Source organism: Populus euphratica, unplaced genomic scaffold (genome assembly GCF_000495115.2).
Source record: "Populus euphratica unplaced genomic scaffold, PopEup_1.0 scaffold174.1, whole genome shotgun sequence".
In the NCBI taxonomy this organism is placed as follows: domain Eukaryota; kingdom Viridiplantae; phylum Streptophyta; class Magnoliopsida; order Malpighiales; family Salicaceae; genus Populus; species Populus euphratica.
In genome coordinates this window covers 404,501-416,737 of record NW_011499935.1, presented here as the reverse complement: position 1 = coordinate 416,737, position 12,237 = coordinate 404,501, and the positions used below count along the sequence as shown (strand labels likewise).

At 31.7% G+C, this 12,237-nt stretch overlaps 1 protein-coding gene and 1 long non-coding RNA gene across 2 annotated transcripts in view; both read right to left on the bottom strand.

The window, feature by feature from the left end:
• Positions 1-2,586: 2,586 nt before the first annotated feature.
• Positions 2,587-12,237, bottom strand: part of LOC105136400 (periodic tryptophan protein 2 homolog) — a 19,213-nt gene continuing 9,562 nt past the window's right edge. Inside the window, exons 2-7 of the mRNA XM_011041712.1 lie at positions 5,287-5,538; positions 5,102-5,194; positions 4,477-4,848; positions 3,790-4,134; positions 3,274-3,501; positions 2,587-3,184 (exon numbers count right to left, since the gene is read on the bottom strand). Of these exons, the coding sequence (XP_011040014.1) occupies positions 3,017-3,184; positions 3,274-3,501; positions 3,790-4,134; positions 4,477-4,848; positions 5,102-5,194; positions 5,287-5,538 (1,458 nt within the window). The 3' untranslated portion in view covers positions 2,587-3,016. The remainder of the gene's footprint in view (positions 3,185-3,273; positions 3,502-3,789; positions 4,135-4,476; positions 4,849-5,101; positions 5,195-5,286; positions 5,539-12,237) is intronic.
• Positions 11,359-12,231, bottom strand: LOC105136399 (uncharacterized). The gene is made up of 2 exons (XR_844334.1): positions 12,046-12,231; positions 11,359-11,956 (listed from the first exon to the last, which is right to left on the bottom strand). It is a non-coding gene; the product is annotated as an uncharacterized LOC105136399 (long non-coding RNA).

The following is a 12,237-nucleotide window of genomic DNA, read 5'->3' as shown; positions in this document are numbered from 1 at the left end:
CTTCCTTTCTTTCTTCACTCTCGTTCTAGAAGGCATTCCGTTAAGTAGCATGGGATGAAGACCCTAACCACAAATTCCCTCATCCTTTTCTCAGTCATCCCCCTGGTTTTATGACCAAAACTAGAGAGCCCCTCCTCTTTCTTTCCCAGCCACCTCCGTCTCTTGGCCAAACTAGAGCCGCCGTCCACTAACACAGGATACCAGCCCGACCAGCCTCTCCTTTGACCAGCCTCCAATGATAGCGTTCCTCACTCTCCTTTCCTCTCTGCTGCTGCTAACAACAAATCATTGTAGAGAAGATGATGAAATAAGAAGGAAATTAAAAACACTAGGTCTCGTCCAAGTTTGTTCGGGTCACCTAGGTCATGAGTTGACCGAGTTTTGTTGGGTTATTGCACCAGCCGGTCTTTTAACAAAACCGAACTGGTCAAGATCTCGGGTTGACCCGTCGGGCCGATCTATGTTTAATAACTATGCCTGAAACGATATAGATTTTGGGTTGCCTAAGTCTTGTTTAATGTCTAGCAAACACAAAATAAAGCAAATTGTTTAGTCTAATCCAAAGCACACCAAGCATAAGACAAGATAATTATTTGTCTTGTCCTATCCAGTCCAATCAATATTATTCAACATACCAAATACTATCTTAGAGACCCTCCGATAATAAAGTCAGTGACTTTATATAAGAGAATATAATAAATAAAAAAATTAATATTTAATTCTTAAAAGCAAAAGTGTTTATTCTTAGTTATATATGATAAATATTATGTAAAAGAGTATCAATAAAGAATTGAAAAAGTGTAAGCCCTATATCTGAGTAATTTGGATGATATATATAATACCTGAACTTTATCATATTACTTAAATGAAGGGGTGTAAATGTCTTTTTCTCCTAATAACATTAACGAGAGATAAATATCTCTTATACAACATTAAGAAGTGATAGCTATCTCTTACACAAAATTAATGTTGAACGAAATATGATAAGTTATTTGTAGTTAAACTTTCATGTACAAAGGGATGTAGAGAGATAATCATTCTTGATTTTCAACATTTTATATTAAAAAACATGAGAATAAACAAACAAATCTATATAACCCAATAAGGATATAAAAAGATTACTATCTTTATTTTATGTTCAATATTTTATTTACCTTGTCATATCTATATGCACTTGAGTTTAATATGTAACTGAATCCAAAACAATTGAGTTTGATAATTTATCAAATTTATATATATTTTAATTTAGTATGTAGCTAAATCCAAAAATATTAGGCATGAAAATAATGTTAAACACATGTCACCTAAACTTGATATTCTATTAAGCCTAAAATATGTTTTGCTTCCTTTTTGCCTTCTCAAGGTTGTCAGGCGGGCAATGCTACATTGAAGGGTGGTAACAAGTCTATAAAGCTCACTAAAAGTAACACATATTCCAACTCCTTATGTAAGGCTTGCATCAACAATTCCCAAACTAGAAAATAAAATAAATTTAATATTTTTTAAAAAAATTAAATAAATTGTACTATGAATTAAAATAATATAATGATCCTAGTAAAAAATAAATAAATTGGTTTTTTAGGTAGAGAGTATATTAGTCATTATCAAATTTATTAGGGACAACTTGGTAATTAAACTCAAAAACAAATTTTCTTTAATTGGTGTCAAGGAGATTTTCTGTATTTTATCCTAATTTTATTTTTAATTAAATTGATTGAAGTGAAAATTTGATATTTTAATAATTATAAAATATTTTTTAAAAAAACAAAATTAATTAATGCATACATCATATACGCTAGCATCCTAGTAGTGTTCATGTATTCAAGTGAGGCATGAGATTATATTTTATAGTTAAACAATGGCTTGTAAAGTAGCATTCAAATTGTTTAAGCAGCTCTTCTATTTTTAGATGGTACATTTGACTTATTTATCTTTAATTTGATGTTGATGACCTTTGTTTTTCCCTTTTTTTTTTCCTTGATTTTCATGCTTGACCCTCTAAATTTTCAAAACAATTCTTTAATTTGTTTTTTTTTTAAATTTAATATCTATTTTTTTAATTATTATTTATTTTATTTAAAATAATTTATAAAATCAATTTTTTTTTTAATTTCATTCTCTAATTTTTTCAACTAACATATGTGATTTATTTTTTTTTTTTTTAATTTCATTCTCTATTTTTTTCAACTAACAGATGTGATTTATTTTTTTATTGTTATTTATTTTATTTAATATAATTTTTAAAAAAGCATTTTTTTACAATTTCATCTTAGATTTTTTTCCTCTAAGATTTAATCCTTATTTTTTTAATTGTTATTTTTTTGCTTAATAAATTTTTTAAATTTTATTATTTAACATTAAATTAATTAAAAATTAAATTGATTAATTAAATCTAAATCTAGAATTCCACATGAGTTTTGAGTATTAAATCAGGTTTCAAATATTAAATAGCTTCATAAATGGCACGAAATGACGGAGACGTCCAGAAGCAAAGCTGAGTTATGCGCTTCTGATTCTGTGGTTTTGGTCATTATATGCTCCTTTTTATTAGTCTCCCTATATGATAATATATTTGCTTTTATTATGGCATCCAGAAGATTAAATAATTCTTCGATAGAGATATAATTGACAATGCAACACAAAAACAATCATTTGAGTTTTTGGGAGGAAAATTAAATTCCCTACAAAACATAATTCTATTAACTTTTGATTGTCTTACAGCACATTAGACAGCAATCCTCATCCATGATTGTCATAGAACCACGTTCAACTTTCCTTTATCAAAATTGCATTTAAGGCAGTTCTTGGTGCTGTCATGCATTTGATCCCAAGCCATATTACAGCTCCCGATAAACTGCAGCGTCAGATCCAACAAGCAGGCGCCTTCAACCACGTGATCTGAATCTGGCATGTTTGTGTTAGCTATGGGAGTGCTTGACCTTCTCCCTTTTCAGGAGAATAGGTTATATTTCTGTCAGCCAATAGTGAGGAAATCCCAGCCACTAATAGTGGTCCATCATTTGTTTTTGCTTGAGCATAAATATCGTAACATGTATTCATTAGACGAACAAGTATCTGCCAAATCCTGATGTATTCTAGTAATTGCTTTCTGCAAGGATTTTAAAGCGGGAAGAAGATTTCTGAAATTTTGTTGAATTGAATTTCCATGAGCTTTGCACAGCTCCTGTCAAAAAATAATCACAAACAATGAATTAGATCTGTATACAGGAAGAGCTCTGAGGGTATAAAATCTCACAAGATGGCAGCAAGCACCTGACACCAGCGGAGTATAAACTCCAAGTGCGGACAGCTTTCCAAAAGATCAGAAAATGCTTCTATTAATCTTTGCAGATATCTGTATGGGACTGAGGAGGCAATAGCTGGTATATCCAATGGACTGACAGAAAAAATGCATTTTTTAATTAGAGAATCCTCGTTCAGGCGAAGGCTGATAATTAAAGCTCTGTTTGGTTGATCTTCATCTAATGCTTCTTCAACTGCCTGCACACCATTGTAGTCATCAAATAAAATTAGCAGAAGAAATACTACAACATTTCAATGAAGAAAAATTGTTATTTCCAACAAGCAGATGTTGTAGTCATCAAATAAAATCAGCAGAAGAAATACTACAATATATCAATAAAGAAAAATTGTTATTTCCAACTAAGCAAATGCTGATAATTTGACAGCCTTATAACATGCCTTGAATTCTCCATGAAGAGTGCTTAAAAGAGGGAAGAAAGCTAAAGATGTATGTTTCAAAGAACTTTACAAAGGAACGTGAGATACCTCTGGTGTAACATCTATGTCTAGATCAGTGGGATCAAAGATGAAGGATTCATCAATGGAATAAACTAGAACCCCCTCTGTCGTTGCCGCTGCAAAGCTTCGCCCAGTAGGTGCAATTCTCAGACATTTTGTTCTAATAATAGGCCTTCCACGATTGGGCATGGATCCTGGTAAATCATATCCCAACTTTCCTCGAGTTTGTTTATCAACACCCTCTTCAGCATCAGAGTCATCATCATCGATTAAATCAAGTGGACCCGCATCTGTCATCTTCTTTGAGTTCAAGAAATCCAGCACTCCATCTAATGAAAGATTGTGGGTTATTTGGAAGCGACGCAGCAGAACCTGCAGTTCATACATAAATCAATCCAGTACCTCAAACACTAAGAGAGATCTACACTAGAGGACCTATGAACCCATCCAAACAAATGTAAAACAGAAGAATAACCAGCTAATTAAGCTGTCATTCTTCAAAAGTATCTCCAACATCCAAACAGTTCTCAATCTAATTTTCTACATTCAACTTGCTTATAGATGACAAAACAAAAAATTTTGAGCCCCAGTACAGATAGAAACAAGTGATAATGTTCATGTCATCACAAAGCTAAATAATTAAATGATTTAAAATGTTTACAAAATAAAAATGTAAATGATAAGCAGAAGGTTTTACTTGAGAAAGGAACAAACCTGATCAGCAACATCATACATACAGATGTACTTGCTACTTCCACCAGCTAAAATGTCACTCCCATCAGCAGAATAGCACAAGGTTGTGAAGCACTTTCCTGCAGTTGAGTTTGCTGCAGATCTACGAACAGTCATGAGACGCCCTCCAGCAATATCCCTGCGGCCCTCAATTGTGTACATTAACAAGCCATCAATTGTGTCCCAGAAATGAATCTGCCCATCTAATGTGCTGCAGGCTAATTGCCGTCCATCTGGACGATAGACTACAGTAAGAACATCATGTGTGTGAGGAAATGTTTCAACGGAACCTTTTCCTTCAAAAACATCCCACAAGCGAACAGTTTTGTCCCATGATGATGAAGCTAAGACTGCCTACAGGTCAAACAGGTTTACTTCAGAAGCTGCTCATGAATCAATAGGTACAAAAAGCTGACTGTAGACCTATATGTTTACTATTAGTTACAAGAATCCAAGATAATGTTGGATTCCAAATGTAGAAGGGCAATCCAACCTCAACAAATTCATGTAAATAAACCAATTCAGACAAACAGAGAAACCACGAGGAATTAATACAAAACAAGGGATGCATAACCAGTGAGTTGATAGAGATATCAATACAACTCACATTTGAGGGAGAAAATGTCAGCCCATGAACAGGACCTGCATGACCACTAAGGACATCCAACAAACGGCCTGTCTTCATTGACCAAACAAATATCTATTGCATGCAAAAATTAAGCACTCTGTCAGCAAAAACAATAAAAAACAGCAGATTGATCTTGAATGTACAGCACCTAAAGATATACATACCTCAAATGAATCTAGAGTTCCAGCACAAATGACTTCCCCACTTTGGTCTGCTGCCAAAGAGACAAACTGCCTTGAAGAAGGGGTGGTAAATGTCCTAAAATTTCGATAACGGAACAAATCCCATGCACGTACAGTTCCATCAAGAGATGCACTTAAAAGACAATGGTTGTTTGCCATAAAATGAAGTGCGGTCACAGCATTTGTGTGCTCTGAGAATGTTACAAAGCAAAAGCCAGATGAAACGGTCCACACCTGTGACAAGAAAATAATAACACATTCACATGACATTCAAGTACAAAAATAGGGGAGACCAGCAGGGAGACAAGTGTCTAGCACATGACCAAAAGCTAAACAATAAGAAACACCACATTTTCAAGGTATTATGAAATATGCCTGCACAATATCTCCCGATGAAGATTCCAAACAATATCTCCCAATGAAGATTTCCAACGATTCTCAAATACTAAAATTCAGTCTAGAAAAAAGTTCATGAGATACATGAAAAACAGTACTAACATACCACAATAGGAACTGTTTAAGACACAGTCAGTAAGATCACACACTAAACATTACAAACATACATTAGGTAAATGCTACGTCATCATTTTAAATAAAATTCCTTGCCTTAGAAAAAGCTAACACTGCAACAGCATATGGCTTATAGGAAAAAAAACTATATAAACAATTTGGAGTTTTAAAGGACCGTGAATGGAATATGGAGCACAAATACAGGAATCCAACCAATTAAATGTAACGAAGACACATAGACAGACTAAAGTGGTGTACTGCAAAGATAAAACTAAGGTTTTCAAGCCATAAGATTGCAGACTAAAATGTAGAGAATTCTAGAGAAAATTCTCTAGTATTTTATTAAATCTAAATAATAGTCTTGATTTCAATATTTTATTAAATCTAAACAATAGTCTTGATTTCAATAAAATAAACTAGACATTCCTATTTATATTAATCCTAAAATATTTTACAGGAAAAGATTTCTAATTAAAACTTTTTTAACAATAAAATTCATCTAGCATTAGGGTTTTTAAATAGTAAAATACTAATTAAATTAAAAGTTCTAAGCTAAGTAGAAAACAAATAATTCAAATTCAAAATTAACTAGAAAAATAATTAAAACAAGAAGACAGTAACTTCATGCTTTAATCTGGTCCATAAACTTTTAGGATAATTTTTCTGCATCAATCTCCCTCACTTAAAAAACACTCGTTCTCAAATTGAGTTCAATATCTGAAAAGTACTCGTAAAGATCAATAACATTGAAGGTCTTTAACATGCCTCTACTATCCAGAAGATCAATAACATAAGCATTATCATTGATTTTCTTCAATACCTTGTATAGATCATGCTTTTTTATCTTTAGTTTGTTATAGGTGCCTACTAAAAACCTCTATTTGCACAAGAAAACCATGACCATGTCTCCTTCTTGAAACAATTTAACTTGTTTATACTTCTCTGCTGCGTACTTATTTCTGGTAGCTGATTCTTCTAGTTTCCTCCTCATCTCTTGATGCACAACTTGCATCTATTCAGCCAAATTCTCTATTGACTTGCTAAACTCAACAGCTTTAGATAGTGCATGTAGATCGAATACATGATTTGGAGGTTTCACGTACACGCTTAAATGATGTCTTGCCAATAGCACTATGTTTGGAACTGTTGTAAGTAAATTGTACCACAAATGCAACATCCCATTGTTTAGGCTTGTCTCCACAAATGCTATGAATTAGATTGCTCAAAGTTCTGTATAGAGACTTTGTTTGGCTATCAATTTGTGGATGAACAATACTACTAAACTTCGAGGGTGTTTAAAACAGTGGTAGTAGTTATTTTTTAAAGTGTTGCTTGAAAATATATCAAAATAATGTTTTTTTCTTTTTAAAAATTCATTTTTGACATCACCACATCAAAAAAATTCAAAAACACAAAAATAAAATAATTTGAAGAAAAAAATAGAAACAATTAAAACTCCGGTTAAAACGCAAGGCTAATAGTTTTATTTGAATTACATCAAGTCACTAAAGTTTTGAGTTGATCTAAAATTTTAAGTTAACCTAGTTGGTGGCTCTAATTTGATCAGGCTAATTACATGCTTATATTTTTCTTATTTAAAAGCAATCCAAGGATCCAGATACTGAATTAACCTATCATACTAGATAAAGTTTTGTAATTATGTGCTGGGGTAGACCATGAATATTAGAAAGTATTTGTTTGAACTGATGATTATAAGCTGCATCTTTATATATTTGGTGTTGGTGACTGTGCTTTTGAAGCATACCTAAAGCACTTTTTTTTGTTATGTATTCAGGTTGGTTCCCTTGATTGTACGGTAACTGAGTAAAAATCATTGGCGAAGCTGTTAAAAACACTAATCTGGCTAGGATTGTTGGCTATTGTTTGGCCTTGTGGGGTTTTGAAGAGTTTTCATGCTTAGAAACAAGGAGTTATTAAAGGATTCAATATACTCATATGTTTGGATTGAAAATATATATCCAATCATTTTAATATTCTTTTCTCTTTAATAAAAAAATGATTTTTTATAAAAAAACTCAACACTTACAAAAATAATTTCTTTTGACAAGATTTAGATAATATTTGATAAGTTGGACAATACTAGGCTAGACATGATATTTTTTTTGTAAAATTATTTGGTGTACTTTTAAAAAATATAAAAATTAATTTTTATCATGTTTAAAGCAATTTTATAGAGAAATTTTTATCTCACTAAAAAAGATAGGATAAGCTTGTATAATTTTTTATACAAGGGTTAATATAGTTTGATCTGGGTCAATATCCAATTGAAGGGTTGACTTGAGTAAGGCCTGTGTTACAACTTGAAAGGGTTAACTCATGTTGATTCAAATTTTTTTAAAAAAATTAAGCAATCTCATTTTGAAATATATATATATATATATATATATAAACTGGGTCACGGGTTGACCCTAGTTTGTAACCAGATCATGTCAAATCAATCTTTTCTCTACCTTTTCTTAAACCTGGAACCATAGTTATTAAACTCAGTCTAAGGGTTGACCCGGCCAAGGAACCGGGTCCTAGGTTTTATAGATCAACTTGAAAATTCACTTCTTTTTCTTTCTTTTAAAAGCTATAACACCTAAGATTCACTTTTTTTAAAAAAAAAAAAAAAAACTATTGATAACAGCTTCAACACCTAAAAAAATTAATATTCCCACAACTTTATAATTTACTTTCTCTTTTCAATAAAACATGTTTCCATATTTTCCAGCCAAATAGCTTCAAAAGCTATGGGGAATGCCCTATATATCAATTTAATATATTTTCTAGTCAACTAAAATTTTTGAAGGAAAGACATATAAAAAGCCATAAACTTTTCCTTATCTCTACCAAATAAAACAACAAACCACCGCTCCTTTTAGCTTTAGATTTTTTTTCTCAAAACCAATCAAAGCTTCCCTTTTTGCTTGGCCAAAGCAATAACCATGCACAACAGACTATCAAAAATTGGAAGATAAAAGACATTCTCTTCCTTTCTTTCTTCACTCTCGTTCTAGAAGGCATTCCGTCAAGTAACATGGGATGAAGACCCTAACCACAACTTTCCTCATCCTTTTCTCAGTCATCCCCCTGGTTTTTTGGCCAAAACTAGAGAGCCCCTCCTCTTTCTTTCCCAGCCATCTCCGTCTCTTGGCCAAACTAGAGCCGCCGTCCACTGACACAGGATACCAGCCCGACCAGCCTCTCCTTTGACCAGCCTCCAATGGCAGCGTTCCTCGCTCTCCTTTCCTCTCTGCTACTGCTAACAACAAATCATTGTAGAGAAGATGATGAAATAAGAAGGAAGGCCAAAGGACATAAACCACATTTGACAAGGAAAAAAAAAAACCCCGGGTCTCGTCCAAGTTTGTTCGGGTCACCTAGGTCATGAGTTAACCGAGTTTTGTTAGGTTATTGCACCATCCAGTCTTTTAACAAAACCGAACCGGTCAAGATCCCGGGTTGACCCGCTGGGCCAATCTATGTTTAATAACTATGCCTGAAACGATATAGATCTTGGGTTGCCTAAGTCTTGTTTAATGTCTAGCAAACACAAAAAAAAAAAAAAAAATTGTCTAGTCTGATCCAAAGCACACCAAACATAAGACAAGATAATTATTTGTCTTGTCCTATTCAGTCCAATCAATATTATTCAACATACCAAATACTATCTTAGAGATCCTTCGGTAATAAAGTCAGTGACTTTATATAAGAGACTATAATAAATAAAAGAATTTAATTCTTAAAAACAAGAGTGTTTATTCTTAGTTATATATGATAAATATTATGTAAAATAAGAGTATCAATAAAGAATTGAAAAAGTGTGAGCCCTGTATCTGAGTAATTTGGATGATATATACAATATCTGAACTTTATCATATTACTTGAATGAAGGGGTTTAAGTGTCTTTTTCTTCTAATAACATTAATGAGAGATAAATATCTCTTATACAACATTAAGAAGTGATAGCTATCTCTTACACAAAATTAATGTTGAACGAAATATGATAAGTTATTTGTAGTTAAACTTTCATGTACAAAGGGATGTAGAGAGATAATCATTCTTGATTTTCAACATTTTATATTAAAAAACATGAGAATAAACAAATAAATCTATATAACCCAATAAGGATATAAAAAGATTACTATCTTTATTTTATGTTCAATATTTTATTTACCTTGTCGCATCCATATGCACTTGAGTTCAATATATAACTGAATCCAAAATAATTGAGTTTGATATTTTATCAAATTTATATGTATTTTAATTTAGTATGTAGCTAAATCTAAAAATATTAGACGTGAAAGTAATGTTAAACACATGTCACCTAAACTTGATATTCTATTAAGCCTAGAATATGTTTTGCTTTCTTTTTGCCTTCTCAAGATTGTCGGGCGGGCAACGCTACATTGAGGGGTGGTAACAAGTCTATAAAGCTCACTAAGAGTAACACATATTCCAACTCCTTGTGTATGGCTTGCATCAACAATTCTCAAACTAGAAAATAAAATAAATTTAATATTTTTTTTAAAATTAAATAAATTGTACTATGAATTAAAATAATATAATGATCCTAGTAATAAATAAATAAATTGGTTTTTTAGGTAGAGAGTATATTAGTCATTATCAAATTTATTAGGGACAACTTGGTAATTACACTCAAAAACAAATTTTCTTTAATTGGTGTCAAGGAGATTTTCTGTATTTTATCCTAATTTTATTTTTAATTAAGTTGATTGAAGTGAAAATTTGATATTTTAATAATTATAAAATATTAAAAAAAAAACAAAATTAGTTAATGCATACATTATATACGCTAGCATGCGACTAGTGTTCATGTATTCAAGTGAGGCATGAGATTATATTTTATAGCTAAATAATGGCTTGTAAAGTAGCATTCAAATAGCTCTTCTATTTTTAGATGGTGCATTTGACTTATTTATCTTTGATTTGGTGTTGACGACCTTTGTTTTTTCTTTTTCTTTTTCCCTTGATTTTTATGCTTGACCCTCTAAATTTTCAGAATAATTCTTTAATTTGTTTTTTTTAGATTTAATCTCTATTTTTTAATTATTATTTATTTTATTTAAAATAATTTATAAAATAAGAATTTTTTTTAATTTCATTCTCTATTTTTTTCAACTAACAGATGTGATTTATTTTTTTATTGTTATTTATTTTATTTAATATAATTTTTAAAAAAGCATTTTTTTACAATTTCATCTTAGATTTTTTTCCTCTAAGATTTAATCCTTATTTTTTTAATTGTTATTTTTTTGCTTAATAAATTTTTTAAATTTTATTATTTAACATTAAATTAATTAAAAATTAAATTGATTAATTAAATTTAAATCTAGAATTCCACATGAGTTTTGAGTATTAAATCAGGTTGCAAAGATTAAATAGCTTCATAAATGGCACGAAATGACGGAGACGTCTAGAAGCAAAGCTGAGTTATGCGCTTCTGATTCTGTGGTTTTGGTCATTATATGCTCCTTTTTATTAGTCTCCCTATATGATAATATATTTGCTTTTATTATGGCATCCAGAAGATTAAATAATTCTTCGATAGAGATATAATTGACAATGCAACACAAAAACAATCATTTGAGTTTTTGGGAGGAAAATTAAATTCCCTACAAAACATAATTCTATTAACTTTTGATTGTCTTACAGCACATTAGACAGCAATCCTCATCCATGATTGTCATAGAACCACGTTCAACTTTCCTTTATCAAAATTGCATTTAAGGCAGTTCTTGGTGCTGTCATGCATTTGATCCCAAGCCATATTACAGCTCCCGATAAACTGCAGCGTCAGATCCAACAAGCAGGCGCCTTCAACCACGTGATCTGAATCTGGCATGTTTGTGTTAGCTATGGGAGTGCTTGACCTTCTCCCTTTTCAGGAGAATAGGTTATATTTCTGTCAGCCAATAGTGAGGAAATCCCAGCCACTAATAGTGGTCCATCATTTGTTTTTGCTTGAGCATAAATATCGTAACATGTATTCATTAGACGAACAAGTATCTGCCAAATCCTGATGTATTCTAGTAATTGCTTTCTGCAAGGATTTTAAAGCGGGAAGAAGATTTCTGGAATTTTGTTGAATTGAATTTCCATGAGCTTTGCACAGCTCCTGTCAAAAAATAATCACAAACAATGAATTAGATCTGAATACAGGAAGAGCTCTGAGGGTATAAAATTTCACAAGATGGCAGCAAGCACCTGACACCAGCGGAGTATAAACTCCAAGTGCGGACAGCTTTCCAAAAGATCAGAAAATGCTTCTATTAATCTTTGCAGATATCTGTATGGGACTGAGGAGGCAATAGCTGGTATATCCAATGGACTGACAGAAAAAATGCATTTTTTAATTAGAGAATCCTCGTTCAGGCGAAGGCTGATAATTAAAGCTCT